Below are 27,888 nucleotides of genomic sequence, written 5' to 3'. Positions count from 1 at the left end.
ACGCTTACCTCTCTCGTTCTTAACTGCTGTTCCTTAACTTTGATATCTATCATTTAACCTTCATCTTTGGGCTGGGTGAGGTCTGTTTAGATACCGTATGTGTGTGTAGGTGGGTGAGCGGATTGATGGGTTTGACTAATTCTCCGTATCAAGCCTGGACCTTTCGTTACTTCGGTTATTCCGGCCTTACTAACCAGCAGCACTCATCAAAAAAGAAAGCCTGTCAGGTAGAAGTTTAGCAGCACAAATAATCTCTTTTAATTCAAGTAAAAAAGCCAAAAGGGGTGAAAATAGAGTTACATGGTTGTCATGCAACAGCAGGGATAAAGTCCAGTGTAATCCACTGCAGCTGGTAAGTCTGCCAAGCTCAAGTCAGGAGAATGTTGATGTCTCTGTGTTGGCTGACCTAAACCCTGTCAGCTCACATCTTCCCAGCAGTTCTGTCAGTTTGGCACACACACCCTCCCCCACTTAGGACACACCAAATAGAGTTTGGCTGTTTAGGATTTTTGTGGCAATCGTGTTAGCGCTCTAATCCTGCTCCACAGTCGCCGCCAATTATCACTGAATCTGTGCTGGCTGACTTTGGAACTGTGTTTTGGACTGTTTGGAAGTGATAGTGACAATTGGCTCTGGACTAGATTTGTTATTATAGTGCAAACATGTGATCCCTAATGCCTGAAACTATTTTATCTGTTGTAGTAGAGGTCGGTTTTCAGCTTTCTTGTTAAAAAGTTACAAAAACTTGGTAGATATCAACTTTGATGGGTGAAAATTGCAAACTTCTGTCGAATGACTCCCGAGTGTAGCCATTAAGTTTAACATAATAGTGAAATATGCCAAAACCAAGCCAAGCCTTGACATTTCATACCTCACAAGCCCTGCTCCAACTAACTAAACCCAACTAACCCAAACTGCTCGTAAACGATTTCACGTTCTTTCTATGTTGACCAAGCTAACGCCTGGCTGCTAACTTAAAGTAAATGTTGAGGGTTTATTCAAAATTTTTAAAAATCTAATATTCTTAATTTTAAAAATAAAGCTGGTATGTTCTATATTTTTCTTATTGTCAACAAATCCCATGAGAAGACCCTAAATCAATAGAGAAAGGAGTGAACGAGCACAATCGCCAATGCAGGTTGGTGGGATAACATAAATGAGACCTACAATGAAATACTAGAGATCTAAGCTAAAACACTGAAGAAAGGGTTCAAATGAGGCAGAAAGTAAAGTCAGAGAAAGTGCAGTGTGTTTACAGGTCAGCTAACCAGCTGACCAACAGATGCACACTACAGTCTTCAGTAGAGAAAGCCTAAAAGACTGAATAATAAAGGCATTCAAATTAAGTTGATTTTTTCAAAGATTAAATTTACAGAGATTTTGCACTTTGTGTGAAATTTAAACCATGCTTACAGTGTTTAAAAAAACAAACATATTTAAGACCTGGCCAAACAGAAGTTAAGATTATTTAACACTTGTATTAATAAATGTGAATTTAAACTAGACTTTGTAAATGGACCCGACCCTTCTGCTAATGCATTGTCTGTTTTGGTCTTTTTAAGGGATTTCTTGACAGAAAAATAAAGAATTATGCCAGTTGTAACCTTTAAAAGGAAATTTAGTTTTTTTGTGTGGGGATTTTTAAAGTTACATTCTACTACTTACCCAGAATTAGAGCACCAACAAACACGCAAACTGTCTCAGTTATGGACGAATGTTCATCTGTCACTCTCAGTGTGTTTGTTAAAGACAGACACATTTACAGTGATGCATTTCACGCAGTGTTTGTACTTTGACACATTAAAGTCCAGCTGGAGCCCAATGGTATCACTTTTTTGCTAGCCAGAACATTTTCATAGTTTCACACTGAACTATTTAAATGAATGGCAGGCTTCCTGCTAGTGGATTACAGATTTAACATACAAAAAATAAGAAGTAATAGGAAGTATTAAACACACAGCACTGGAGAATTTGCCCTTTTTGTAAGTGGACTACACTTTTTATTTCTCCAGGAACTGAATTAATAGTATAAGCTCAAACATCAACATACCTTTAAACTACACATAAGCATATAGAACAAGTAGCATCACCGATTCTGGGAAAGTATCGAGAATATTAAAATCCCCCCCAAAAAACTTTGCCTTTAAGAATTATATCTCACAGTATCTCTATTGGGAGATGGAATATATCACATGCAGACTGGCACATTTGTTGCAGTGGTGAAAAGAAACATTTGGGCTGGTGATGTGATTTGACTTTCTGATCTTTATAGTCAAAGCTAGCTGCTGCATACCTACAACAGCCTCCCCATCACAGCCAAATAAACCCTGCAGCTAAAAGCCCTGGCATAAGCCTCCCTGCACTGTCCTACCCCTCGCAATGCCAGCATTCGCCCTCTCTCATCCCTTTAATACTGTGCCACGTCCTGGCAGGGCTTTCCGGGGATTTGGGCAGAGAAAAAGGAGAGAGAGGGAGCAGAATTCTGCAGAAGTCATCCAGAGGTACGAAGCGCCCCCCCGCCAAGGTGTGCTTTGCTGGAGTGCCGTTTGCGCTTGTTTCTGGCTATAGTTCTGTTTGTTGCTTATTTACAGCCATGTCTGATCGGATAAAGCCAAAGAGTCATAACGTGGCACTTGAAAGTGTGCAGCTTTTCAAAAGGATCTACTCACTGGATGCCCCAATTTTTGTTGTGCCAACCCAAGTGAATCAGATTTTTAAGAAAAAAAAAAAGGAAAGATCTAATGGGTATGGGTGGTTAAAAGATTTCTAGTAAATCTACCTGAATTGTGGATTGAGTTGGCCACACCTTGATTAACTTTATTGGTTGCAATTTTTTTTTTTTTTTAACATAAGTAGCGACTTGAGCATTCATATCTACAATACAAGTTTGTAAGTTACTGCAGCATTTGGTCCCAAATGTTTCAGTATCACACTCACAAACTGGTTCAACTTGTCTTAAAAGTAATAAAAGATATGTATCAAAGTTTGGGTTATTAGGACAAATAACAATGTGAGAACCATTGTAAACATGGAGTGAGATTCTGTAACACGTACAGGAGTAATGACATCAGTGACAAGTTCAGAAACCATCCCACACAGGCCCAGATGCTCAGTCACACTGGGGCAGATGGTGGATATGACACCATGCAGTACATCTCAATTCCTTTGACATCTTGGTGTCATCCATCTGCAGTGTCAGCACATTAATGTTGTGCGTTATTTCATCAAAATGAGTGAAGAACAAACTTTACAAACTACTAAAACACTAAAACCCACAGGAAAGGAAATCTACCCAAAACTTCAAAACAGACTTTATTCTATTCATATTTAATCACACTATAGCCACCCTAAGGCAGTGGAATACTAAAATGCAAGTTGAATGTTGTCCCTTTTTGTCTTTTATCCTCTTTAAGCTGCATGTTTGACCACCAATATCAGATTAAACAGGAAAAAAAACCTAAAGTCATTCAGTCAGAAAACTTGTGTCTAAGTGCGGACACTTACTTTGTTCTTAGGCCTTATTTCTCTGTAACAAATAACTCAGAAATCTTTTCAGATATAATGCAGATTTAGATTTTTGCATATTGTGTTAATCTTTATTTCTATCTGGATTACAAACTCACACTGAGAACACTAATGTGAGCATTTTTTTAATGTATCTGCATTAGTGCCACACTAAGCCACAAAGCAAAGGAGAAAGTATTATTTTCATACAGTTCCAGTTTGCAGGTAGTGCCTTTGTCAAGTACCGGTAAAGACAGGATGATCCTCATCCCCGTATTGCTTTCAGCATAGTTATAAACAAGACACAACACAAAGAAAAAGTAAAATGGCCACTTCAGCATTGCCCTTAATCGTACCCTATGATCTCTGAGTGCTTTTTATCATAAAAAAGTAGATTTTACTGTGAACTCCTCGATGTGAGGTGCTCACTCTCCCTTTTATCATACATTACTATCTCAAAGCCATGAATCTGGCTCTTTTCTTTGGAAAGGTGCCTCCAAACAGCCTATCTGTGGTGTAATACAGCACAGGAAAGAAATAAAATGTTTTGTAAATGTTTATTTAAGGATAATGATTGTCCATTTACTTCCATGCACTGTCCATTTAGTTCCATCCTGAGATCAGTGGTCTTCCTGTAGGGCTTTTCTTGTTCCTTTATCTTCATGTAGACATTCTTTAATGCTTCCACAATACATCCACAATAATTTATAGGTTAGGCTATAAGCTAATTAATTATAAATAGCCATTTATCCATTCAAGGATTCTGATAATTAACCATTAATTAATTCTCTTTGTGTAAAGTAGGGTAGCACCTCTAGCCTTACCTCTCAGTATTTTTAGCTTGTACCTTATTTTCCCATGTTTGTGTGTCAAAGTGACAAATGGGGATAATCATGTTTGGATTTGGTCTAGTGTTGGGTGAGAGAGCTGCAGCTGGCAGCTGTGAAACAGGCCACAACATAATCCTTGTGGGCAACTGTGCACCATCAAAATATGTCCATTAAAAGAGCTTGTTTTTGTTACAGACAGGCTCAGATTGTAAGCGTCTGACAAAATTATAAAAAAAAAAAGGACTACAGAGAAACTTTCACTTGATCCGATTTGTGAAACCTCTGTGGGCATGGGTCACAACACCCACAGGAACACCACCACCTGAGCTTCACAGCGTTGCAGCAGCTGGTTCACCCTCCTCTGCCTGTTGCACCGCTTGCTCGAAGTCCACTCTTCAGTTTGTAGTCTCATCCAAGGGCCTCATCCACATTGTTGACATTGAAAATCTTTTACATAACACTAAGCCAGCATTACTCTGCTCACATTTCCACTGTTGACTTCCTGCAACAAGTCACCTTACCAGATTTTAAAACAAGATTTCTCTTTTAGCGAGATTTTAACTCAAAGCCAATCAACAAAAGGAACAGAAAAGGTTTAGTTTCTTTTTAGGATTGTGTTGTAAGACACTTCCAACAATCTGAGGTGGTCAGCGAGATAAACAAACTCACTTGGGGTAAGTAAATCTCTATTTCTAGGTTCAGAAAGAACAGGAGTAGGTAGTAGAGAATCAACATGAGAAAAAAGATACAGAAAGAACTACAGAAGGGGGTGGGAAGACCTGACAGACTGTGGTGGACATGATTTCTCTTACAGTAACTTTCTTTCTCCACACCTCTTCCCTTCGTGTGCAGCTGAGGTTTAAGCACAGGGCATTCAGGGTCAAAAGATGTCGCTCATGCTTCGTATAAATGTGTTTAAGTTATATGTTAGACTGTGTTTTGGCATGACGCATATTGTGTTGCTCTCGAATAAGCTGTGTGTAACTGTGACATTTTGCATTGAGGTAAATCAAGGACAAAGACACTCCAAAGACTTTTTTCCGCCCTTTTATGTTGCTTCTATTTTTACATGATTCTCAGTCGTCAGATCAACATGGACCCACTCACAAACTACATGCAGAGATTATTAATCATGAGTGTTGACTGGTAGCCTGGTGTACAGAAACTGTGTGTTGATGGAGATACGACATGGGAGGGAGGCAGAGAGATAAAAGGATGTTTATCTGGGGCTCTTGCATAGAACATCATGTCAGGATTAGCCAGAAAGTCACAAAGAAGAACTATACAGACACTGCACGCTTTGTTGTTATTTAAGGCACTACATGGAGTTCAAGTGGAACATTACATTTAATTTCATATATACTACAGAGATGTAGTTTTGTCAATGTAGTGCCATTGTGGCTCAAACAGTGTTTCCAAAATATAGGGTTTAATAATTATAGAGCATGAATTATTACTGCTTTACTAAATAGTTTGTACATGTTTGCCAGTTTACATTACAGGGTGATAATTGTGTATGATTGTAAAATGTCAGTAAAACACTGCTCACATTAGCATAAAGCAAATCTATAACAATTATAATCTTGCTGATGCCACAGTTCTGCACGTGTGAGTCTCCTGATGAATAAAGATGTCGACAGACCAAATATTTTTCATTGCAGAGCATCATTAGGCTGTGATTAACCTCAGTGAGAGAGTAGAGTAGATTCTTTAACTCAATTTGAGTAATGAAGATGAGAAAAGCCTGCTTAGTGTATCCAGGTTCTTTCAAACCAAACTGAGCAGTGACAGATCAAACGTGTGAATGTGAGAATTATTCAGCCTCAAAGCGCTAATGTGAAAATTGGTTCTGATGGATGGAGGCTTTGGGGAAACAAATAGTTTATATCCAACGTCACAGTGTGGATATGAAAGTACTGTGGAGTAATTAACTCACGTGGCATTATTTAATTTAATTTCTGGTATTATCAAACTTGTAGTCCATCATTTCTTGCATCATAATCTGAAGAAATACACAATCAAATAAGACACACTAATGTAAAAGAGCAACGCGGTGTATGGATAACCAAGATATATGCAGGGTATCGTGGCTCCCATCAGTCCCATAGGCAGGATTTATGGAGAATTATAATGGAGATGAATTGAAGTGAGATTATTTCCTGGATTTTGTTTCTGCTGTTACAGTTGAAGTTAAAGGACCAGTGTGTTGAATTTAGCAGTATCTCATGGTGTAGTTATTGAATGCTGCCTCACCCTCTCCTTCCCAGCATGAAGGAAAAACTGTGGTGGCCAGGACCAGACAGTTATAGCCGTCATGGATAGTTAACAGGAGTTAACAGTAACCAAAGTTTCAAATTATAAATGTTACTGGTTGCATTTGAAGCAGGAAGTTGGACATCTGATCAAAGGAATGATCAACACAATGCAGTTTGGTGATATCCCTGCAGCTGTTGTCTTCACTAGTCTTGAAATAAAATCCTGGGCTCTTTCTGTTTGATACCAAGCCAAGACCAAGTAAAAGTTAATTCTGAGTCGAGACCAAGACTGATCGCAAGTAACAATAAAAAAACAACAGTACTTATTTTATAGGTGATTACACATTAATGAAAAGAGAAATGGTTATAAATAGTTATTATATGCATATTGTATTAAGTTTCTGCCATCTTGTGTAAAGACCCCTTGGTGTTACACACTGGACCTTTAATTGTAATCAACAACAACATCTCTTTAAATGAGAGTATTTAATGTTGAATTTACTGAATATCTTTAACATGTTGCATGATTTTCTGGATATATTTATTGCACAACATTTCCGAGTCACTATTATTCTCTGAGCCTCGAATACAAGTAAAATTGCTCCATGGCCAAATTACACCTTTGTCGAATTCAGATGCCGTCAACAAAACAACATCTCATCTGTGTGGAATGAAGTAAAGAAATACACACCATTATGCAACAGTTTGGCTGAATAAACTCTCTCTGATGCACTATCCTTACCTCTGATGTGGCTCTGCTAAGAGAAGATGCATCAGAACCTACAAAATACTAAAGTAGGGCTTCCTTTTTTTTGACTGTTGTTACATGAATGAATCTCCTGCGTCTCACTATAAAGGATGAAAAGAGGTACTTTGGCAATGTGGTACATTACACACCCACACTGCACCTATTTGGAAGTATTTTCCCCTCATATTGACATGGGAATGTGTGTATGTACTTATAATTATCTCTCTTTTTTTTGTAGAAATAGAAGCTTGACACTAAACTGTGCTCTTTTTGTCTTGCCTTGCTTTATATCCCGCCCACCTCTCCTTCTTCCCTCTTTCTTTTCTTTACATTTTGGTTCTTCCTCTGTCCTCTGCTATCCCTCCTCTGCTTTGATTTCGCTACCCACAGGAACTTCCGGAAGCATCTTCGGATGGTGGGCAGCAGAAGGATTAAAGCACAGAGTGAGTCAGAGATGTGTGTGTGTGGTGGAGATGTTTGCTCAAATTGACTCTGATGTTGTTCACCCGCCATCATCCCCGTTTTTTCCTACGTTTTCTGGTGTGTTTTTGCATGTGTGTGTGGCACCAAACACTGCTGCTTTGTAACGCTCTGTTGCCTTTCCTTGAGGATTATATGCACATCAGTGTGTGTTTGATATGCCGGCGATATGCATGTGTGTGCATGTATGTATGTAAAAGTGGGTAACCTGTAGGTGGTCTTTTCCTGTTGCATCGCTTTCGAATGTTTGGGTGTTTGTTTTGTTCGGTAGGTTGTGAGGTTTAACGGTGATTATTGGTAATTATGGAAGAGTGTGGTCTGTGCGAGTGTCACTGCAGATCTATAAGACGCTGATGGAAAACTAAAATGTATTGATTGCTTGTTGTGGATTCGATGTGGGTTCAGTGGCAATGTGTGAAGTGACTGGTCTGTTATTTACTACTTGCTTGTTTTAACCTTGAAAATTGAACGGTGTAGGAAGCAAGCTAAACTAGTTAACCTATGCCCCGATTAATAAAAATAATGGATTTATTGGTGTCAAATTTAGATGCAGCTTTCATGCGACAAGTAGCTTGGAAAGATCAAAAACAATTTTTTAATTCACAAAACCTGAGCAAACATGTTTCATGGTCAGCTGACCAATCAGGAACAGAAATACGGGCGATTGGTGTGTGAACGTTGCTTGGAACACTGCGATTTGTGCACTCACTTACTGTAATGGTGTAAAGATGACTTATAATTATGTCAGTTGTGTAAAAGTTTTGTAAAAATGTTCAGATTTGACAAAAAAAAAAAACTTTTGACAGACTGGCTTGAGCTCAATTAAATCCCAAATGTGTCACCTATCATTGCGGTCCAACACATTTTGTATCTCAGCAGATTTTTTTGCACTATAGACATTTACTAAAAGTCCAAATCTTGTCGCTGCTGACAGTAATGTCAAGTTGTTCCACACCCCGGACTTCCCCTGCTGTGAGGACTAACCAGTTTCGTCTCACATCTTTACATAGCTTTGGGTGAACTGACATTTTTCTCATCTGGTGGCAAAGCTGCACTGTTGATTAAGCCAAATGAAATAAATGATATAGAAAAGGAAACTGCGCCTCAGGCATTAGACCCCTATCAATCAGCCCTGATTATAAAAATCAAAGCTCTAGTTAAGATCAGAGAATTTGTGATGTTGGGTTCACTAAACAGGGACACCATCAGAAGTCTACACCACAAAAATCATCTCATTTTGATCATGAGAAGGAAAAAAAAAAGGTTGTTGACTTCAATGCTTCAGCTAATGAAACAATACTCCAAAAGAACAATTTGGTGCGAGCAGCTGAATGAACAGAGAAGCATTAGTAAGGATCCATCAGCATCGAAACTACAGAGGCCGAAAAATATGGTGCCTTGAGGGACACTGCTGATTAACCGTGTCAAACACTTTCAAGTAGTCTAAAAATATACTAAGAGCACAGTGATTACTGTTCATAGCAGAGCTGATTTTATCTAGCTCAGTAAATCTGTGAAATATGGACGGTTCATTTAAATCTATACTGATACTGCAGGATTCTGGATGTTAAATATAAGATTATTGGAACACTGTATGTATGTTTGGCAGTTTGTATACAGTACACAGGCTTTTGTTTGTGCAGAGGAGGGATGGCATTGTATGTACACTATATCTGTGAACTTGTAGCTGCATCCGCCTTTGCTCTTGTGTGTTCTGGGTCGTGAGTGTATAAGAGGAAGCGTTAGTGTGCGCGTGTGTGTGTGGTGGTGTGCGTGTATGACTATCTCTCCCCCGCCTGCACTAGCATTCGCTGAGCGTAGATCGAAGAGTTTCAGCCGTTCCTGGAGTGACCCCACCCCTGTCAAGACTGACTCTCCTCATGAGCCCAGAGACAGTGAGTTAACACAGACCTGCGCACACGCATGTACACACACACACACGCACACACACACACGCAGACACACACATACAGAGATGCTGACGCACACAGTTTCTGCAGTGGGTAGAGAAAAATGGTGCATTTAATAACTGATGGAAAAAAAGGCTTTAACCCTGAAGTAACCAAACAACATGCATAACACATGTCATGCGAGCATGTTTGTTCATTAGTGTCTGTGTCGCAAAATTTAGGTGATGATGGCACCAAACAATTTGCATGAGATTTGAGAGTATGCAAGGATATTTTTGTGAAAGTAAGGTTTTAAACCTTCGAGATAAGATGTTCGTTTGTAGTAAAATTAAAGAAAAATTTACCTGGACCTGTGAGACATCTCCTTTTAAATAATATCTAACTACTTTCCAAGTGTCTACAGGCAAAACTGTGAATGAAACAATAACTGCCAGATACAAACGTACTTTTAAAGAGCTCAATAAACTGTCCTTTTGTTCTCGAGTGTTTTAATCTGCTAAAACAACCGCAGTGAGGACATATTTTATGTGTTGTGACATAAATTAGCCATCTGACCCTTTCTGGCCCTCACATTATGATTCAATACAGCTTGAATTTGTTTTGTGCTCACTCAGTACTTTTGTCATCAATTAATTTCCTTATACAGATGGCTCATACTGTACAAAACCACTTAGCACTTAGCACTTGTCAGCCATAAAAAAAGGTCTGCTAATCAGCACCTTGATGTATGACCCACTACACCTGGAAAGACGTCAAATCATCGGGAGCTTTAAATAAAGGTCAACCAGTCAAAAAAATAAAAATAAAAATGTGTATTTAAATCTGCGGAACAAACACAAACTGACAAAGTTAGACAGTACAGTACAAGTAAGTACAAATCTGAGGTATTTGTACTTTGTGTATTTCAATTTAGAGGGAAATTTTACTTTTATCCGACAACATTCTGTCCCAGATGGAAATATTTCTTCTTTTTTACCCGACAGCAAAGCTACACAAAGATATTGATCCATGGAAGGCAGCCTGATTATTAATCAGCATTTTAAAAGATGATTTAGTTACTTGGACGTTAAAGCCACTTCCTGCAGCCTGCACCAACAAACACATGTCAAATATGATCTAAGAGTATACTTTGTACTGCAGACCTCTCTGTTAGAGTAAGGTGACATTTTGCCATCACAGTTTTTTACGGCCTCCATTCATCCATTGACACTTGCCCAGAGAACACGCGATCACACAAACTGACTGTCTCTGCTGTTGACTCTGACCCTGTCCATCTGTCCCCCTATGACCGTGGGTCTTTCTTCAACTTTGTGATGCTCTCTCTTTCTGTGAGTATGTCTTCCAAAACAGAGTGTGTGTGTGTGTGTGTGTCTAAGTCCGAGTGTGTCAAGCTGGTACAAATGTTCAGGCGAGGACGTGTGTGTCTAGGTGTTTTCTAAAGGGCTTTGAATAAACACACTGTTTGCATGTGCCTGTTTGTCTATGTTGATGTGTCTGTGTGTTTTTGTGTTTTTTCCTCCACCTCCATCTTCAGTGTTTTTTTAAGAGTGTGATGAAAGATAAATGAACTGTTGACGACAGTCTTGCGGTGTGGTTGATGCCTCATTCTATCTCTTTCCTGAGGGAAAGGCATCGTTCTCCAGACGAGTAACATTAATTGTCAACCTTACTTGTCATTTCCTCTTTTTCATACCCTTCAGATTCAACCCTCCTTTTTAAACTTCTTTTTCTCCTGAGTGCCTTCAGTTGTTTTGTTTGTTATTAGAGATCTTTGAACTAGATGTTGACACTGGATTTCTGAGGCTAATACATAATATCATATCACTGAGAATGATAGACATTTCAACTTATCATTTTTTACTGACTCTGCATATATATATATATATATATCTATATATATATATACTTGAGGACTAAGTATAATATAATGTAGGTAGCAAATATTATAAAGAAGACATGCAGTATAACATATACTGCTATAATAAATGCTCAGCTTAAGCTTAAATTGTAGTTGAATTATCAGTGCAAACTTCAATCTAGCAGATCTGACGCTGCTTCAGTGTCTCATTCCAACTACAAGAGGGCAAAGCTCTTCTTTGTGGCACAAAAAAACATGCAACAATCAGCCGATGCATTTTCATTCTATATTTCTTTGTTCAATATGAACTATCAGTGGTTCTGTGGTCCACTTAGCATCGCAGGTAGAGCTCAGGTGTAACCGATAACGATCACTCTATTCAATAGTCAGTTGATGTTGTTAGTTACCCTCGTACTTTCCCGTCTTGACAAGTCAAAAAGTCTGCTGTAAGCTGTATTCTCTCTTTATGCTAGAATACCTTCTCTCTGTTAGGGTTGCCCACTACTACTAGAATCTTGACACCACATCCACATCATGCAGGTGTGGAATGATTCAACAGCTGTCTCATACTATAATCCAAAGTTGCTCAAAGGCCCAGTGCAGACATTAATTGAATGACAAGCTAGTACACCAATGGTTAAGTTTTTAAAACACATTGACATAAAACATTCAGATTATTATTATTATTATGCATCATTAGATCATAATTCCAATGACCTCTTTATTATTTAGTTAAAATATATATTGTGTCAAATAGCAGGAAAAGCACAACCTTCCCATCTGATCCAAGTTTTTTCACATCTCTCCTTGTTAGCTGATGCCAGAAATCCTGCTGCTACACTCACTATCAGTCATTCTTTTTTCTGCTTCTGCCAGCTGTCTCTTCTTTTTTTCTGCTCCATCTGTCATTTTCTTATGCCACCACTATTATCAACAACTCCATCCTTTTTCTCCCTCTCCTCCACACTCACCGTTATTCATTTCTTGGACACGTCCTTCCTTCCACTTCTAGATTTTCTTTTCCTGTGTCACCTTTCTTGCCATTCCCATCCAACACTTTCTGCCTGCATCCTATTATCTCAGATCCTTTCCCTTTACCGGTGTGTTATATTGTCTTCTAGGCGGAGACCTGCAGGCCTCCTGTGGTACCCTTGATGAAGGAGGCGTTGATGATAACTTAGACTGGGAGGAGGAGAGAGAGATGGAGAGGCTGGCCTGTGAAGGAGACGACTTTGTACCTCCTAAAATCATGGTAAGACATCAGTATTTTAACAGTTCGGGATGTAGGATTTATTCATTTAGCCTTTTTTCCTAAAGCATGTAGTTCAGTGTACCTGCCTCATGTATTGTGTGAGACATGCTTTGCTCCAGACCTCTGTACCAGCAGATTATTCAATGAAGTGCAAATGTCTATGAATTTTCTAATACTCAGTAAACAAGGCACAGTAAAAAGGATTGTTTTAGGAAATGGCTTACACACTGATGGCAGATCTGGGTTAGAGTTAGGTTAATCTGAGGAAGGTAAATGGTGCAGTATCTTTAATACCAAACCCTGTGAATATCTCGAGCTGTACATTGCCTGCAGGCGTGAGAGTGTGATAGAGTTTGCTCTTTTACTCTTGCCATTTTTCTCATTTCTCTGAAACTCCTCTTCTCCCCACATTGCTCACTTCTTCTCCCATATTTCCTCTCTCCTTTCCTCACATCCTACTAAATCCATCTTTCCTCTCCCTCTTCTGTTTCTCCTCCACCTTTAGCTGATCTCTTCTAAGGTCCCCAAGGCCGAGTACGTTCCCACTATAATCCGCAGGGATGATCCCTCTATCATCCCCATACTCTATGTGAGTCAAACACTGACGTGTACAGGCACATGCAATATACATTTACGATTTACACACACACACACACACACACGCACTGTGCATACGAGCTGTTCTATGATAAAGACTGCAATGTTAAATGATTATGATTTATACGAATGTCTTGTTCCTTAGGACCATGAACATGCAACTTTTGATGATATTTTAGGTGAGTAAATACTCCTGTTTCTGTTCATATCTGCCATGTTCACCTGTTTTAGACTTTACCACGTCTTATTCAATAAGAATTCAGTTTTAATAAGATCAGAACAGAAGTGTGATACACAAAAGCGTCCATTGCAAATGAAAAAAAAGTAACACTAGTGTTCAACTAAAGGAAGTTGTCTCATAAAGAACAAGGAACAATACACACAAGAACTCTCCCATTGGAAATTGAAGTGAATATAAATACTGACAGAAAGACAGATTTACATGACATCCCGTCTATAAAAAGATTTAAAAGATGACATCAGTTCCGTTATCTGAAAGGAAAATGTGTCACCTTTAGTCTTGAGCCTGGATTTCGTGGCAGTTCATCTGAGGACTGAACTCTGACTCACACTGTGGGGTGAGTTCAAGGTCAGAAAAACAGCTACAGGCTAAAACTTACCTGCAAACAAAACTCTAAAAAAAATGAAAAACTACTCAATTTGGTCCCTGGAGTTTCCCAAAATAATAATCACTTGAATAAGAGTTATTTAAGAATAGTTTGCACACAGATTTCAGGTTTCCATTTTACAGTCTTTCATTGACTCACTTTATTTTGCTGTGAATTACACTCAGTTTAATTCTAATTAAATGAAAATGTCTAAAGCTTAGTGTCTCTGCTGTCTATTGTTGCACCTGTACTTGAACTCAACCTCTGGAGAGTTTCTTTGTGTTCACATTTCTCTCTGTCTCTCAGTACATTGTTACTTGTCTTTTTATATTCTTTTCTCTTTTTGTTATCGGTCCCTGCCGTTCACATCAATCCAACTCTTTCTCCCTCACAGAGGAAATAGAGAAGAAGCTCACAGCCTACAGGAGAGGAAGCAAGTTCTGGAGGATGCTCATATTTTGTCAGGTAAAGAATAAGTCAAACAATAAAAAGTAATACTGTAGGAATTATTTGAGATGTTTGTGTTCATTCATACATCCCTGAGTAACCAGTTAGACTAAGTGCCTTCCTTTGGGATCTAAGCTGCCAAGATCTTAATTAAGAAGAGGCAAATGAACAATTGTAGTAGTACTAATGTATTTTACTCCTGTGTGTGTGTTTCTTAGGGAGGCCCCGGTCATCTGTATTTACTGAAGAATAAAGTGGCAACCTTTGCTAAGGTGGAAAAAGAGGAAGACATGAGCCAGTAAGTTACCAACAGACCATTGGGATCATCTGTGTGATGAATATAGTTTTCAGTGTGTTATAAAAGAGATATGATGAAGTCTATAAGACATGAACCAGAAAATTTGCCATAAGTTCGATGGGAAAATAGTATGTTATTATTAAGATACTTTACCTACATACAGTTTAAGCCTTTTTATTCCTTTAATGATCAGAATAAAGATGAAATAAAGATTCATCTTGTAACCAAAATAAGCCAAAATAAACCGGCTCTCAAAAGGATCAGTGGTTCTCATGCAAATTGGTTACGTAAATGCTTTTTACTCCATCTTCAGAATATTAATATTGTGTCTGCCAATGTACTCCACCTTAATTTAAATCAAAGATGTTCCTCGGGGACAATTCAACACTGCATTTGCTTGTCATTTATGAGCACAATCTACTGATGCATCTCTCCCGGGGGGAGCCATCTTTGAATAGGTGATGTTTACTTGTTTCAGACGTAGAAACACAAGGCTCGGCTTCCGTTCCACACTTTTGCTTAATTCTGTTAAAACAGTTGCTTCAGTGTAAAAACACAGCAGTTAACCAGAAAGAAGTGACAGGTGTTAGACGCTTATCTTTTGAAAAGTTACACTTCGGTTTACACTGCTTTCTCTTTGATTTCTTGCTGTGCTGAATGTAAACAGGAACATTTTATTTTGCCCTGGTGTATTTAACTTCATGGGAACCTGTCTGTCTAACAGATTGATCAGATGCAGAAGGAAACAAACCTGATCCTGTGTAACTCTTGTCTTTATCTTCGTTCAGATTCTGGAGGAGGCTTAGTCGCTTCATGAGTAAAATCAACCCAGAACCCAACCTCATCCACATAATGGGATGCTATGTCCTGGGAAACCCGAATGGAGAGAAGGTATACAGACACTAATGCACATGCACACACACCACATTAGGTCACCATTTCCCTTATTCCACCATTTTTCACAGGTGGGGCTGAAAACATGACAGCTCAGAAAAGAAAAGAAAAAGAAAAGATCCCAACATCCGGTGTCGCTCAAGCTTGTCCGTGGTATTTTGGTTTAGATCATATACACAATATTAGATAGAAGATTACATATGGTTGCTCTAGTATCCAGGTTAAAGGACCGGGATTTAGTGCCACCTAGCGGCAAAGTTGCAGATTGCAACCAACTGAATAACACTCGCGTGCAGGAGCCATGTTTGTGTTTTCTTCTAACCTCAGTGTAGAAAAAAGAAAGGAGAAGAAAAGAAGGAGTCATTAATGACTGCAAAAAAAAAAAACAATCACATATTTAGTGGTGACAGAAGGAAAACCTTTACTTCCTCATGCTCGCTCCTTCCTAATTTAGTATCTACGGTGTACCCCTCTCTGTCCTCCCTGCTCGTTTCTCTGTTTGCTGCCCTCGGCTTTCATATTTATGCTCACTGCGTCTGTTTCGATCGATTTGTCTGATAATCGCAGTTTCTCCCTCTCTTCCTCCACTTGGGGGGTTATTATCTCACCTTGTGTACTAGCTGGGTGATACTGCACCCCTCTCTGTCTGACATGAACAAATAACACACACGATATTCACGTACACGCCTACAAAAAGCACAGACACAAACAAGCTGGTGGACACCACACACCATAGCCAGCAGTGTTTGTCTGACCCAACTGTCTGCTCCAGTCATGTCTGCCAAAATGCTTTGTTATATAAAGTGTATCTCTCTGGGGTTGATGGACAGTTTGGCAGTCTGCAGAAACAAACTGCACATCAGTGATATCTCCACCCTTGCAGACAAACACAAACACATGCAGTTGTTTCAAAAGAGCTCCAATCCAGAACAACAAAATTGGTATTTTTCTAAAGAGGTCTGGATTAGTCCCAAGATCCCAAAGTGATATTTTCACATGAGTTTATCTGCTGTTCAGTCAGACAACAGACATAATGAGGTTTTGTTTGTGCCTCTTTGTTGTTAGTGCTTGTCATTCTAGGCAACTGTAAACCTGTTCTCCATTGGCAACTTGTCCAAAAGTATGCAGACACTTGAACATTATGTTATGTACTGCTACAAGAGCCTCGACTCAGCTCATGGGCATTACAGCTCATCCCAAAGATGGAGCTCAGGTCAGGGATCTCTGCTGGCCAGTAAGTTCTGACAAAACTATTTCTTTATGGACATCGCTCGGCACACAGGGGGCACTATCATGTTGAAACAAGGAAAGGGCCTTCCTGCCACAGAGTTATAAGCACACCATTATCTAAAATGTCACTGTATGCTGTAGCCACTAGATTTTCCTTAATTGCAGCTAAGGCTTTGTTCAGACAGACATCAGTTTGATGTAAAAAAAAAAAAAACCCAGCTCCCTCATTCATTGAAATAGTGACGCAGAGAGACTTTTGGCATTTAATAAGCCCTTCAAACTCATGGGTCTATGACTCAAACTAGACTTTGATTAATTGCTGGCTGTTTCCTGTATTAACACCCACTATGGGACCGAATCCAAACCAAACCACACATACTTTTGGTGTATTTTAATTGTCTATTTATTTTAAATAATCATATAACCATCACCCAGAGATAAACAGTACAACATCAACAGAACGCATTACTCCCAGACTGCCTCTGTTTGCCGGAGTTTAAACGGCGTCAGCTTGAATCCCTCGTTCAATTTCCATCTTTAAACAGTACGTTTAAATGTTGCCTGCTGCCTGCAGGTTTGAAAGCATGCCATACATACCAAGTGTCTCAAGTCACATGATTTCTTCACACACACACACACACACACACACACTAGTGCATGTCCATAATAATGCATTACAAATATGTGCATTTGTGCGTGGGGGAACTCCAATCCTGATATAATGTGAAGTGTATATTTAAGCCTATAAATACCGACATGAGCCTGCAGCAATGGAACACTCTCTGTTTGAGAAGATAAAACATAACGGTTAATGTACAATTAATAAAATCACTAGCTTGTTAAGCACAACAAAAGCTGATTTAGAGGATGGCGTAGTGAGAACAAAGGCTCAGGATGGAGAACGGCAGGTGAGAAGGTCAGAGAGAACCAGTCTGACCCAGTTTCCATGCAGCAGCGTGTTTTGGTTTCGTCAGCACAAAATCTGCATCCGAGCTTGTAAGAAGCCACCCAGGACAGAGAGGAAATTACCCAACTTGCAACACATTATTTGAGATTTGTTATTTGCCTCCAGCTCCGTTTATTCACATTACAGACAAGCCACGCTGCCTGCATCTCCCAAATCATTCTCTCTTCTACGTCTGGCATCTAGCCATCTTCTTTTATCCTTTTCAAAGGATTGCAGACACAAGGAAGGAAAGCTGCTTATTCTTTACCATCTCCATTTTAAAATCAAGTAAAAAAAAACAATGGATATAATGGATAATATTAAATAACGTCTATTCCAATTCCTTCACATTTTCGGTGGATGAATGACTTCAACTGATAATTGTCTAATCATTTCAGATGTAAATGTCATGTGGTAGGAAAACAAAAATCAGCCAGCATCTCAAATCCTTCTTTATAAACAAGTTCACGTTTTGATTGTAATCGTTCTTTTAATTTCCTGAACACGGGACTCGTCCCTGGTGATAAGACGAGGACCGTGTGGTCCTACTCTGAACCTTTTACAAGCTCAGAGGCAGTAGAGGTTTTATGAAGACAAGCAGGAAAAATGCACACCTTTGCAACTCTCATCTCATTTCCTGTCCTCCTTGTTACCTGCTCAGGAATGAAAGTGCATATGTCTCTGTAGCGGTAATGAGCTTGATTTATTGCCACTCTCGTATGTATTTCTATGTTTGTTTCTGTGTTCCTGTGTGCATGTTTTGTCTGAAGATGCGGGCTCGTCTGCCGCGAGTGCATCCAAATGCAAAAGGATTAATTGCTGTTTGCTTTCTTATCTCGGCTCAACAGCTGTTCCAGAAACTGAAGAATCTGATGAGGCCTTATTCTGTCGAGTTTGAGTCGCCGCTGGAGCTGTCGGCGCAGGGTGGGTCCAAACAACATACAAACGCACCCAAACTTGATCGCACGGGCACATGCATGCAAATATGTTCTTCTGTAGTGTTATGCACACTTGCTTGCTCCTTATCATCTCTATTTGGGTGGGGATTTGATAGTGTTTCATATTTCGGCGTGACTTCACACTCCAGTTTGTGCACAACACCTTTTCACTTTCTTGAGACCTCTCCTCCCAAGCTGTCGGTTGGACACACAGTAGTACTTTATTCACAACAGTAGTCACTATTACAAAACCCTTTTGGGAAGAGGCTTTTGGAAACTTGTCAACCAGATCCAGACTTTCCAAACAGACAGCTCTTTGTTAACTCTCCACTCACTCAGAAGAATGCTCTCTCTTACACATGATAACAAAGACAATAACAGTCAAGGGATGAACTAATCCTCGATTCAAACCACACTAAACTTCTGTCCCATACAAATCACCCCGTCTATATTTTTATCAAGAGATACTGTTAAATATGTCTGTTGCAAAATGTTGATATTCGAAATCTGCAAATATTTCATTCATTCATTCTTGCAATATTAAATCTGCTTCCATCTTTCCACAACCTTAATGCCTGAATGTTTGTGTGGCAATACAAATTAGTAATATATAAAAGTGCTTTGCAGGACAGTGAGGAGCAAAAAATAACCCTAACTCATTACTCTAATCAGAAAACCTCATACTATAGTATCCAACTGTTTTAATATTAGGTGTTGCGGATTGTTTGTTTGGTAATAAATGAAACAGAAAATACTTTAAATCTATTATTATAAAATAATGAAGTGATTCTGCTTCCTTTCCCTGTCTCGTTTACCAATCAAGGCAAAGAGATGATTGAGTTGTACTTCGACTTCCGCCTCTATCGACTTTGGAAGACACGCCAGCACTCCAAACTCTTGGACTATGAGGATTTTTTGTGATGAAGAAACCTGGATAACAGGTGCAGCGGAGCCCCCCCCCCAGTGCCACGACAAGGAACCTGATAAAAACTGATCCAATGACTGAACTTTGTTCAACTAGTGCTCGACCCGTCAACCCAATATAAACAGTCATACCTGCTTTCATCCTGGAGAGGAGGCAGAGGGATGGCGGGACAAGGACTTAGTGAAATATGGTGTGCCTCTGCTCCTCCTCATTCTCAGAGTAAGGACCAAGACTAACAAAAAAGGGCAGTAAAAATACACGTAAGAGAAAAAAAAATGAAGAAAAAGCAGAGACAACTGGACTGTCCACGTCTTAGTCAGCAACTGTCTTTGCCTCTTGAGTTGGAAAGGAAAAAGGAGAATCGAAAATTCACGTGTAAAACACCATTTTAGTCACACCTCTGTTGTAAGGACAAACTTTTTGAAGCTGATGTGCTTCGGAAAAAGAAAAAAAAAATTGGTGATTCATCCTGTCATAATGTGGTTCTGTGTTTTGACTGGACCTCTCAAATTATCTCAGATCCCGGAGACATACATATACATAAATAACTCATATGTCGATGTGTGTATATATATCACATGAATATATTAGCATAGCTTTAGTCATGCAAATAATACTCCATATGAGAATAATGATGCATCATTTATTTTTGATGTGCATTGTTGTGCAGTTTCATATGGAAATACTTTGGAATAACTCAGGTTTTAGCCATGAAGTAATTCTGTTTGTCTGTTCTATCAAGATATTGTAATCGTCATCGCTTGGAATGAATGTATTATCTCTAGAAATGTATCTTTCGATTTGACGAATTGAGCTTCGTGTTTTGGTAAAAAAAGAAAAAGAAAAAAGAAAATCCAAAACAAATTATAACATGCTGATTTTGTGCGTGGGTGTGCGCGTGTGGGTGTGATTGCCATGTTTAAAAAAAAAAAAAAAGAAAAGAAAGAAAACATGCAGTTGTGCATGTTGTGTGTATTTTTCTCTTTCTGCTTCTCTGCTAAAGGTGGGGTCAGCGATTCTGGAGAAATCCCATGCCATGATAGACATGAACAACGACGCAGCAAGTTATGTAATTAACGTTAGATTTGTAGTGGGTTAGTGGTCGCTACAGGTAGCCATGCAGAGAGGACGAGGTGGATTACCAGTGAGAGCATCATCTCGAGTCGGCGATACATCTCTCTTGCTGCTATAGCTCACAGCTCAACAACGGGATATCTTGGCAAACTAACAAGTGTCTGTGGGCAAGTCATTTAATGTTACCTGACACATAAATCTTGGCTTGAATGGCTGGAATAGTGTTGCGTGACTCGGCCAGAGCTATTTTGTCTGTACACATGACTGGCTCCATAAATGGAAAACACATTTGTACACACACAGAAGAGACAGCTAGTGGACCGCATGGAGATATTTGGTGCATTTGACAAAAAGACATGCATTGGATTAGAATCGCATACCCCACCTTTAAAGCAGTTAATTGTTTATCACCTTGATGCCCATGTTTTTCCCTCTTTCTGTCACGTACAGTACACACAAAGACATTTTAGTATATTTCATGATGTCAAGAGGGATGTAATAGCCATCCAAGAGCTCCTACCCCTATAGTGAAGGAGTTGCCCTAATGATCCCTCCTGCTCCTTCAGGCCACGTAGTCAGCCCCTGTCAACAGCAGCAGCTGCTCTCACCGACACCCCGAAACCAAACACTCTTAATGGCAGCCAAACGAGCTTCCGTCACCTCTCACTTCATTGGGCAGTGATCCAGTCTGAGGACCAGAGTTCTCTGAATTAAACAGATCTGCCAGGAGTTTAAGCTGTTAACAACCGTCTGCTGCCCCCTGCCAGGTGTCGGCTGGTTTAAAGGCTAGAAAGATGCGTTGAGTGTGTGTTTGTGACCTGATCTGTCTCAAAGAGATTATGGATGGTTAAATTTGGAAAGCAGCGGCCGAGCCTACTGCTGGACAGCCATATGAAACACACACAAAACAAAAACACAAAGGGCTGGGATGGAAAGAAATAAAGGACCGGTGTGTAAGATTTAAGTGGATCTATAGGAAAGAATATTCAAGAGTATGTTTTTATGAGTATCTAATCACCTGAAAATAGGCCTTCGTATCTACAGAGAGTGCAGGGCCACTATGTTGAATCGCCATGTTTCTACAGTAGCCCAGATTCGACAAACCAAACGCTGCCTCTACAGAGGGCCATTCACATTTCATAGTTTCTGTATTTTCTGCTTCATGCTTGGAGAGGATAATGCGAGCAGTATTCATTCAGTTGCAATATGCAACTTCACCACTAGATGCCACTAAATCCGACACACTCGACCTTTAAGAAATCGATAAATCAGGACAAAATTGAAAAGGGGCGCTCCACAGATTTTACAAATGAAGGTCAGTTTACTCATCGTGAAGAGTAGTCTTCAGCCTGCGAAACACAGTCGTATGATGTCGTCGGTGGTCAGAGATTTGGAGAAAGTAACCCTGGTGGCATTATCAGGGTTATCTGAGCTTCAGCTTGAGACTTAATACTTATAACAGAAAGCCAGAATTACAAACTGCGGTGTGGAGTTTGTAAGGTCTGGTAGTTTACCAGACAGGGAAGTATTACAGGAAAGTTTCAGGGTTTTTCGGATAGAATAAAAGACAGGATATCTTAGCATCTGCTGCTTCGGTTTCAGCCATTATTTATTCCAACTTTATGGCAATGCAATACTAAAATCACTTAATATTCTATTAACAATAAATATATTTTTATTTTGCATTTAGCAAAACTATTATCAGACTTGCCTTATGTAACAACATCCAATCTTCAACTAAACTCAACTGTCAAAGTGCTGCTACCCCAGTTTTTATGTTGTCCGTACTTTTCAGCTCTTCGAAAAGAAAATACATTCAAAGAAGCATCGCTAAGTCACGCCACGACTCACTGCTCAGCCAATCACAGCCCCTGAATGTCAGCAAAACATTACTGTACAGCAGGGGTGCCCAGACTTTATCTCCCTGGAGGGCCAAAACTGAAACTTAATGGTTGGCTACGGGCCAAATGCAAACCTCTACCATATTGATTAGATGCTAAATGGTTCCAGCAAGTTGATTGACTTCCTGCGCAAAGTGCCCGTCGTGCTCAGATTATGAAAAACAATTCATAATTAGGGATCCTACATATTTAAAGAACATTTGAACCTCACGGTGGGCCAACTCTGGCTGCAGCCCTGCAGTAGAACAACAAGTGTGATTTTAAAAACCAGGTTTTCAGTGCTCATAAAGGTGATGGAAGCATGCAAGGGTCAATTTTAGTGATTCAGTAGATTTCAGTGGTCTCATCCCTGCATAACACACACACACACATACACATACACACATATACAAACAGACACACAGACACACCGGCAATGATATTCCACATTTGTGTATGGTAAATACTTTGTCCATTTGTCATCATTTGTGTGGATGTGTTCATATTTGGAGCATTACACATGCAGACTTTTTTTTTGTGTGTGTTAAAGTCTCACTCGAGTGCTCTCCATCTCTCTATTAGCAGATCTGTTTTTATTTGCGTTCGCCCTCTCTCTGACATTGCAGTGCTGTCGGGCACAGACAATTGCTCTCTCAGCCTGAGTCACGCAGTATACATTTTTACTCGTCAAGTCAAAATGTATTCATGTAATCTCTTTTTTATTTGAATTTATGTGTATAAAAAACAGTTAGACAACCTGTCATTAAATGAAGCCATTTTAATTCCATCAGGAGCACGAAGCTGCCAAATTCTCAGACATGTTGCCCTCAACAGCTGCTGGGTTTAATGGGATTTTTTTTAACTTTGAGATCAGAAACATGGACACTGGTTTCGTTTAAAGCAAAGCAGCGATGCGATGGATTCCATCGATTCAGAAAGTGTTTTTCTTATGCCATATAAAAACATCTCATCCGGTCCTACTGATAATTAATCTTTGGTTTGAGTTTATTGAGCTGAACTGAACCATGATATGAAGAGCACTCTGACTCAGGAGTTTGAGAGAGCTTTGTTTTTTTTTTCTTCAGCAAAAAAAAAAAGAAATAAAGAAAAAAAAAACATAATTTCACCGGATATCTAATTAAAGATGCAAATGTGTATATTTGTCTCTCTTGATCTGTGTTGTATTATTTTTTAAATTTCACATACTGGGGAAAATCCAAAAAAGGGGCAAGTTGTAGTTTTAGGAATTATTTTTCCCTCCAGTGCATCAGCTTTGGAAAACATCTCTGAAATCTTACCTTTAGTTTTATTAAATTACGTGGAAAGCAAACCTAAAGCAACAGTGTAACCATGAAATAACAGATTGGTGGGTGAAATGTGTCTCTGTCATTCCCACTCTGCGCCAACTTTGTGCTCTAGGCACGACCTCCCACAAGAAGTACATAACACTTCGTGGCACCAAGTCACACACCACCACTATCTCTGTGATTCACAGCGATTTAACCTGCTATGAGCTACAGCTGCTGTATGTGTGTGCTGACGTTAGCTCAGTTTGTAAGCCAGGCTGCCCGGACTATGAGCTCAGAGCACTGGGGGAGCGTTTGTGGTTGTACCACAGCTGTTTTGGATTGCTGGGTAGAGGAGATTTTCAGGCCCAGAGCCTGGGGGGAATGCTGACGGAGAGCAGAGCCGGTGTCGTGCCAGAAACAGAGCAATGAAAGTGGGCAATGTTACCAGGCTCAGCAGCCTCTATGGACATATTGACAGAGGACTGAGACTAAGAGGACAAAAGGAGAGATTGACAGGAAGAGACTGCCAGACAAACAAGACAAGTGGGTGACAGCTTTGTGAAATGAAATCCTGAAAGACAGACGCTGAGCTGGGCTTCTTACAGTCGGACTAGTCAGTGATATTAGCTGTCTTGTGTTGTTGACCTTGCTTGATGTTTGGCTGTTTGCAAAGTTGTTGGCTCTGTTTTCATTCAGAATCCGTCATGCACATGGTTTTGCATGAAAAAACCCTATTCCACTTGAATTCCAGTTGGATTGAACTCTGTTCAATAAGGAGGTCAATGCACAGGTCATATGAAAATCTTGGAAAACAAGTGCACGATGCAGTTTACACTAAGACCAACCATTACCAAGAGGCGTTCACCAAGATCCGTAGCAGAATGGTGAAACACGGATACAAGACGCTGCTTGAAATGAAGAGAAAAGGTGGTTTAGTGCACAGATTCTTTCTGTGTAGAATAAAACTCTCAATTCAGCTTCAAGAATTGGAAGCACAAGGAGACAGAAAAAGAAACTATGTAGACAAAAACTTCATTTGAATTATTTTGTCTTAGGTGCAACTCAGTATGCAAAGATGTGGATAAGCAGTCCTGATACACAAAAAGTAGTTTCAAGGTGTCTTATATTCCTGTCACAGAAGAGCCTTGATCTCTAATCTCCGTGCACTCTGCCTTGTGTGCACTGCTTTTCAGTCTCCATCTCTCTTCTTTCCTCCACTTGAATTCAAATGGTGAATTAGCATGCGGGTTTGATATGCAAAACAGAGTTTGCAAATATCAGACAGTTTGCTAATATTCAACTGCGATCCACTTTCACAGTCCATAGTGAGTCCTGATTGTCACTCATTTTAGTTCAAGGCTAAAGCATACAGTCCAATTTGATCTCAAGTGGGCCGGACATGTAAAACCATTGCATAACCTGTAAATAACCCCAAATTTAGTGTAAAGTACAATTTGAAAACATTTCACAATTAATGACAACTCAAACCTAACACCCAGCTTTATCTTCTCTGTTCAGTGTCCTTGCAAGTATTGTATTGTTTCTCCACGATGAGTCTGATAATGGTAGAAGGTAGAATGGTAGAATGGTTGAAGTACTCAGAGGTACTATTTAGCCGTTCAGAGTTTTTCAAGGTCAAAAAAGCATCTCTGCAGACTGCATGAAAAGGCTGTGTCTGGTTTAACACTGATGAATATGTTACGAGGACACATCTGGTATGAGGGTGTGTTTTAATTGGTATTTGTATCTGCAATAACCTGTCTGAATGAGATAGATTGTTCTTTGAAAATATCCAAAATAGTTACCTACATATACACACATAAATACATAAATACATCCTATAAACCTACATATACACACATAAATACATAAATACATCCTATAAAAAAAACCATAAAAATCATCAGTCATTGTATTAATTATTAATTATTAAATTAATTGTGAAATCATAGCTTATTTATTAATTATTATTATTATTATTATTATTATTATTATTATATTTATTATTTATTTTTTGTATTTTATAGTTGTTTTTTTTTTTGTTGTAGTTTAAACATTTCTTTGTATTCCACAGTGGGTTATTTTTTTTCCAGGACATTTGAAATAATTTTAAAAAATCATTCAAAGTCAATCTCATTATAGTGAAAGGCCTAGTTCATCATCATCATTCTTACTTTGATCTGAAACATTTATCTTTTATTTCATTATGGGCTTTCTTTTAAATGTCAAATGCCATTTTTCATAAAATATGAATTTTACATCAATGGCAATTTCCTTAATGACACTTGAACGTGGTTGGGGGACCTTAATGCAGACTGCTGGGCAGTCACAGTCAGTTGACTAGTAAAGATGCAGAAAGAGACACAAGTCTCACCGTTTCTAATTGCAAGCGTGTTTTAGTCTGGCTTTCCTTATGTTGTTGATGTTACAATGCAGGAAGCCAGACATTGCAGCCAGCTTTAACTGAGCAGACACAGTGATGAAGGGAAAACAGGGGACCTAATTGTAAGAACGGGGTTCCACTAAAGAAAAACATCTCACATGCAGAAGTAGGTGTGCAGTTTTACAAAATGCTGAGCAAGCCCTTTGTTGTATTGTTTTTGTTCTTTCCTTACCTCTGGCAGCCATCAGGTAAGCAGGTAAACAATTAACCGAGCATGAAGAATGAAAGCTCAGATTCTGTCAAAATCAGCACTTCACATTTGCTGATGTTGTAGTTTTAGGCTCCCTTATGCACCCCAGCATGGAACACAACACCACAGTTCAAGACCTGAAATATCCTCTGAACTGCATTTACACTGGATCATATATAGTGTAATGTACCTTACATGCAATTCTGCACTGAGGCTAATTTGTGACGTACTTCAGCCCCAGAGATTGACCCTCTGCATTATTTTATGCTGATGTTTTGATATTCATGACTGTATGTAGAACGGCTGATGCTTTTTTTTTTTGTTGTTGTTGTGTAGATCTTCACAATTATGAGATTTCTGACTCATTGATTTACTGAAACTGCATATCCACTTGAATTCCATGCACTGAAATGATTTAGTTTGCTTTGATGTGTTCCATGTATATTAACAGAATATTCTTTTTGTGTGTTAATTAATAGTGCAAGATAAGTGATTAACATGAAGACACACACATATGGCACATGATTAGCCAAGACAGAGAAACAAAGACAAAAAAATTCAAAACAGATTAAAATGAAATTTACAGGTATAGACATGTGTGTAGGCATATATGTGAGTTGTATATGCAAAGATATCAGGGGAGAGAGACAGAAAGAAAGGTGTTTCTGTTTTGGCCGTTTATTTTTTTTGACCCATAAATGAAACTAAATGAAAATAAGTGAGAACTTGAAAGTTATTTGTCATTCCAGGTGGTCTTTTCAGGTGGACAGGTGAACTGCAATGCTACAAAATGATCACATGATGTCAGTGTCACACTTTTCCAAGACTGAAGTGTGAATTGTGGAGACTGCAGGAAAAATCTCAGTATTCATAAATTAAGAAATCTATTCCACAGGAGATTTGGGCATCACCTATTTGATGTTATTGAACCATTATGAACAACTATTGGTATCTGAATCTTGGGTATATCGACTATTCCTACCATTTTACAGATTATGAATCTTTTAAGGACACAAAATCATTTACTTCAATCCTTCAATCCCTTTTTCATATTGAAGCATTTCAAAGTCAACATTGCACTGTGGTATAATATAAATGCAATGCATTCATTTATTACTATGAGAGAAAATGTAAATACCTTTGACAATTTCAACTCACCCAGCTCATGTAGCCTTCTCGAGGATGTGGAGTGATTCATCAGAAACTGAAGCGAGAGAAATCCATCTGTTTCTCTAAAGTCTGACTCACTCAGGTCAAACTAGTGTCAAGTAGAGGAACTACAGCTTAAGTCA

At 39.1% G+C, this 27,888-nt stretch overlaps 1 protein-coding gene across 10 annotated transcripts in view; it reads left to right on the top strand.

Moving 5' to 3' along the window:
* nsmfa (NMDA receptor synaptonuclear signaling and neuronal migration factor a) overlaps positions 1–23,072 on the top strand; it is a 38,678-nt gene extending 15,606 nt beyond the window's left edge. For 5 of the 10 annotated variants that reach the window (XM_019272455.2, XM_019272449.2, XM_019272452.2 and 2 more), the window contains 11 exons: positions 2,433–2,501; positions 7,728–7,780; positions 9,623–9,712; positions 12,707–12,837; positions 13,343–13,426; positions 13,580–13,613; positions 14,437–14,507; positions 14,708–14,787; positions 15,576–15,678; positions 18,706–18,781; positions 19,619–23,072. In XM_019272455.2, coding sequence (XP_019128000.1) covers positions 2,433–2,501; positions 7,728–7,780; positions 9,623–9,712; positions 12,707–12,837; positions 13,343–13,426; positions 13,580–13,613; positions 14,437–14,507; positions 14,708–14,787; positions 15,576–15,678; positions 18,706–18,781; positions 19,619–19,716 — 889 coding nt within the window. In that variant the 3' untranslated portion in view covers positions 19,717–23,072. The remainder of the gene's footprint in view (positions 1–2,432; positions 2,502–7,727; positions 7,781–9,622; positions 9,713–12,706; positions 12,838–13,342; positions 13,427–13,579; positions 13,614–14,436; positions 14,508–14,707; positions 14,788–15,575; positions 15,679–18,705; positions 18,782–19,618) is intronic. The other 5 variants (XM_019272453.2, XM_010750536.3, XM_019272457.2 and 2 more) reach the window with 3 other exon arrangements.
* The last annotated feature ends 4,816 nt before the right edge of the window (positions 23,073–27,888 follow it).

Source organism: Larimichthys crocea, chromosome IX (genome assembly GCF_000972845.2).
Source record: "Larimichthys crocea isolate SSNF chromosome IX, L_crocea_2.0, whole genome shotgun sequence".
NCBI classification, from domain to species: domain Eukaryota; kingdom Metazoa; phylum Chordata; class Actinopteri; family Sciaenidae; genus Larimichthys; species Larimichthys crocea.
The sequence above is the reverse complement of the archived record's forward strand: the minus strand, read 5'-3'. Positions and strand labels throughout refer to the sequence as shown.